General features: G+C 31.8%; 1 protein-coding gene across 1 annotated transcript; it reads left to right on the top strand.

Moving 5' to 3' along the window:
- Positions 1-332: 332 nt before the first annotated feature.
- On the top strand, positions 333-1,353 carry LOC133797342 (uncharacterized). Its single transcript, XM_062235219.1, has one exon. It carries the CDS (start codon positions 580-582, stop codon positions 1,156-1,158), a length of 579 nt encoding a protein of 192 aa, XP_062091203.1. The 5' UTR covers positions 333-579; the 3' UTR covers positions 1,159-1,353.
- Positions 1,354-4,034: the final 2,681 nt, after the last annotated feature.

The raw sequence follows: 4,034 nt of genomic DNA, 5'->3' as shown, positions 1-4,034 counted from the left end.
AAAAATAATTTTTTTTTTTATATTTTATTATTAATAGTATAAGATAAAAATATAATATTTAATACAAATAAATAATACTAAAATAATATAAATCACCTAAGTAACATTTACAGTGCAGTATGTGACAAATTTTTCACAATTTTGGAATTAGCCATATACTTTGATCTGCATCGTATCTTGTGGTCGTAGCACGAGGAGGAGTGAAGCAGCAAAACTAAAACGACAAATTTCTGACCTGACACGTGTCCTTAACTAATCGTAAATATATTTGCTTTGTTTAACAATAAGAAAAAGAAAAGGATATATATACACACATATTCGGATCTCCTACCTTTGGCCATCAGCATTTTGGCATCTCTGCTCTCGATTCTCGGCATCTCTATTCCTATTCGGATCCTATTTCCCACTTGTTTGATCCAACGGTTCACCTTTTCTCTCGCTTTCTTTTTCTTCACCTTAATAAATACCCAACTGCTCCATCAAATAAAAATTATCAAACCAAAAGAAAAAAATAAACGAAAGTTTTTTCTGTTTCTCTCTCAAAAAAAATTCATCAGAGAAAGAGAGAGAAAGAGAAAAATGAATGTCTTGGATTCCCCTCTCGAAGCCCTTGTTTTTCCTTACGTGAGCTTTGGTTTCTTTATTTTCGTTAATAATCTATGGACGTGGGTCGCCGTTGTGACGGCCGCCGTTAGCGTCTGGAAAATCAGAGCCACCGCCGGAGATGGACCAGGAGGAGTATGTTCTGTCGATTCATCACCTTCTTGTGATGATCGGTGCTCAATCACCCCTGCGCCGCCACCATCGGTTTCGGTTTCGGTTTCGGCGGCTTCTGTATCGGCTTCGGGACACGTGGAAGATAATGGAGCTGACGTTTTGACTAAGGGAAGGAAATTCAGTCTGTATTACGAGCATGACGGCGAGCTGACGGAAGAGTTTGAGGAAAATGACGGCGCAGCCGAGGCGGTGGTGGTTGAGGAATATTGTGGCGGCGGCGATGGGGATTGGTGGGAGATAATGCTGGAGATGAGACTGGGTGAGAAGAGTTGGTACCGTTACCAGGAATTGACGGAGCTTAACGGCAATGTGGTTCGGTTTTGGGATGATTGTAGAAGTAGTAGCCTGGTATGGAAAACTTCGACGGCGCCGTATTATTAGGTAGCTCAAAACGCTGCGTTTCAGGGTAGTAGTTATGTAGTACAGGCAGAAGAAGGGTAATCAATAAAAGTCCCTAGAATTGTAAATATGTTAAGGAAAAATTGATGGATTAACTTAAATGTCCAATAATCCAAATTTCCAATGCAAAAGGGTTGCGTTTTTTGGTTATTTATGTATATATATTATGTTATTTTATGGTTGCTTTGTTATAAATAATCTGAAATACGTACACCTAATTATTACAAGTTTGATGATGAAAATTATTGATAATATGTTTTCTTTCCGTTTAAGACCAACGATTAAGACTAAATATCCTAATAATTATATATGGTAACCGGCCATAATTAGTCCTATATATATTTATTAGTATTACACATGTTTTGAGAATGAATGGTTGGTTGGCTGGCACTTAATCTCCTAGTCACTTATCAATCTTGATTTCATATTCATTAATATATTTATAATGTTGAAGATTTTTCAATATTTAATTTATTTTGTCACATCATAATATAATAATATATATAGGAAGCGATTACAACGCATCTTTTTTTGTAACACCGATGCATTCTTTTATCTAGATAGATATATTCTCAAATTTTTTTATATGACGGTGTACATTATAGGTATTTAGAACATCCTGCAAATTTTTAAGAAATTCTAAATAAATTATGGTACAGAAACAGGGTCTAAACCTTCTGTTACACGCTTGCCTATTTTTTTTGTGTACGCGTGTAAAATTTAACAGTTTGAACTCTGTTTTCGACTTCGTAAACTATTCAAAATTTCTTGAAAATTTGCAGGATATTCTAAATACCTACAATCCACACCGTCATATAAAAAAATTTGAGATTATATCTATCCAGGTGCCGAAATAAAAAAAGAATACACTGGTGTTGCAAAAAAAAAAAGATGTGTGATAGTCGTTCCATATATATATATATATATATAGATGTTCATTTAATTGCAAGTAGAACAACATCCCATTAATATTTCGCAGCTACAAGACATCAGTTATTTGCCCCACTTAATTGATAGTGTGTCACACAGATCATTAATTTATATTAAATCTAACTATACCGACAAAAAATCAATCAAATTTTGTTAATATAGATAATACAATAGCTGAAAATGATAGTATTGTAGAATGTTATTATACATGTGGAAGAGTAGAGTTGTACTAGTACTAGTACTAGCACTAGTGGTAGTATAGATGGAAAAGAGGCAAAATTAGTATGAAATTGGGTTGTAGGGTAGTGTAGTTGGTACATATATATCCGACAAGTGACTTGATGACTCACTCTCTATTGTTCACTTCACTTCACTTCACACAACACTACCCTGCAAGTTTGTACGTGTTGCTTTTAAGCTCTCTCTCGAAGTTGCCTTGAAATTATCGAGTATCATTTATCAACCATAACTATTTTTTATTTTTATGTATATTTATAAAATTAAATTTCTCTCCTCCTCAACCGCAAGTCTCGACTTTTGGCACTTAGTTTTTATTGGTATTATATTAAATATTGTTTCACTCATTTTTATAGTTGCCTTTATTTCTCGTGGTTTCTTGATAATGAAATATGTAATAACTACGTGTAGAAGAAATGTTATTAAGTGAAGAAAACTCCTTTAAGACAGCTCATGGCTGAAATCTTTGTAATAATTATACTCGCAACATAACCATATAGAGTAGGGGATATTTTTCGGTCCACCTATCTATACATGAATAATTTTCGAAGTAATTATATTTTTATAACCGATTAATTGTAGTTATTTAGAAGGGTAATTGCTCATTTAGTGTCATATGTTTAATTTATCAAAATATAAATTTGGTATCTTCTGTTTTTATACCATTTGTTTGAAAAAATTACATATTTTAATACTCTCCGTACATTTAAAATTTTAATATTCCAAAATTACTCATCATTTTAATAATTTATTTAATTTTTAATTATTTTATTATTTTTAAATATATTTTAAGAATTCATAAAATAAAACAAAGCACTTCAGGCCAAAGGTAATATGCAAATATCGCCACTATATGAGTGTTTAATTATTATTTTTTTAAATAAATAATAATTTTTTAATGATTAAATCCGTGCAGTGATTTTACTATTATATTTTCAATCAGTTTTTATTAATTTGCTTAATCATTAATAAAGATGTAATAACTAAATTTATGTAATCATTCGATGAACTTAACATATATATTTATATATAGAGAGAGAGAGAGAGAGCTAGCTGGTGCCTGGTTGAAAATGGCATTATGATTTGCATCACACCAAGCAGTACTGTCATGACAACCCTTAAATTTGACTATTTGAGGAACCATTATTAATCACATTCATGTGACCAAACTTGCTAGTAGCTAGCTCTGCAATGTTTTCTTGATTGACAAAAACACAACACAACACAACTGCCCAACTCCTCCTCACTTTGTTTTATACCAATATGGTCCCCGCTATGTGTTGGGTTAAAACTTTACAACATTCACGTAAAACAATTAATTACTTAATTAATGTCAAATAGGCCCAAGTTTGTATGACTATGTTGATATAACAAGGCAGTAGCCCACTAAAAAATAACCCGTAGCCTCAATTCAAATATGTAAGCATGAACTTCAACTAGTCGATATATAAAAAAAAAAGAAAAAGACGAATTTATATTATTTTTGGTTCTTTTTTTAATTAACAGTTCAAAACAAGGGAATATACTCATTTGATACCTTATGTTTTTGCAAAGTATCATTTTGGTACTCTCTGCTTTCAATAATGTTCATATGGTACTCTGTATTTTAAAATCATACATATTTAGTACCCTAAACTCATATTTGATAGATAAAATTTTGTCAATTTAATAAAACTGCTGTCAATTATGTA

The sequence above is a fragment of the Humulus lupulus genome, chromosome 8 (genome assembly GCF_963169125.1).
Source record: "Humulus lupulus chromosome 8, drHumLupu1.1, whole genome shotgun sequence".
NCBI classification, from domain to species: domain Eukaryota; kingdom Viridiplantae; phylum Streptophyta; class Magnoliopsida; order Rosales; family Cannabaceae; genus Humulus; species Humulus lupulus.
Note: the sequence above shows the minus strand (reverse complement) of the source record. Positions and strands in the feature narration are given on the sequence as shown.

Bases quoted from the DNA above. Each gene is read 5' to 3' on its own strand.
- LOC133797342 (XM_062235219.1), top strand. From the start codon at position 580: ATGAATGTCTTGGATTCCCCTCTCGAAGCCCTTGTTTTTCCTTACGTG.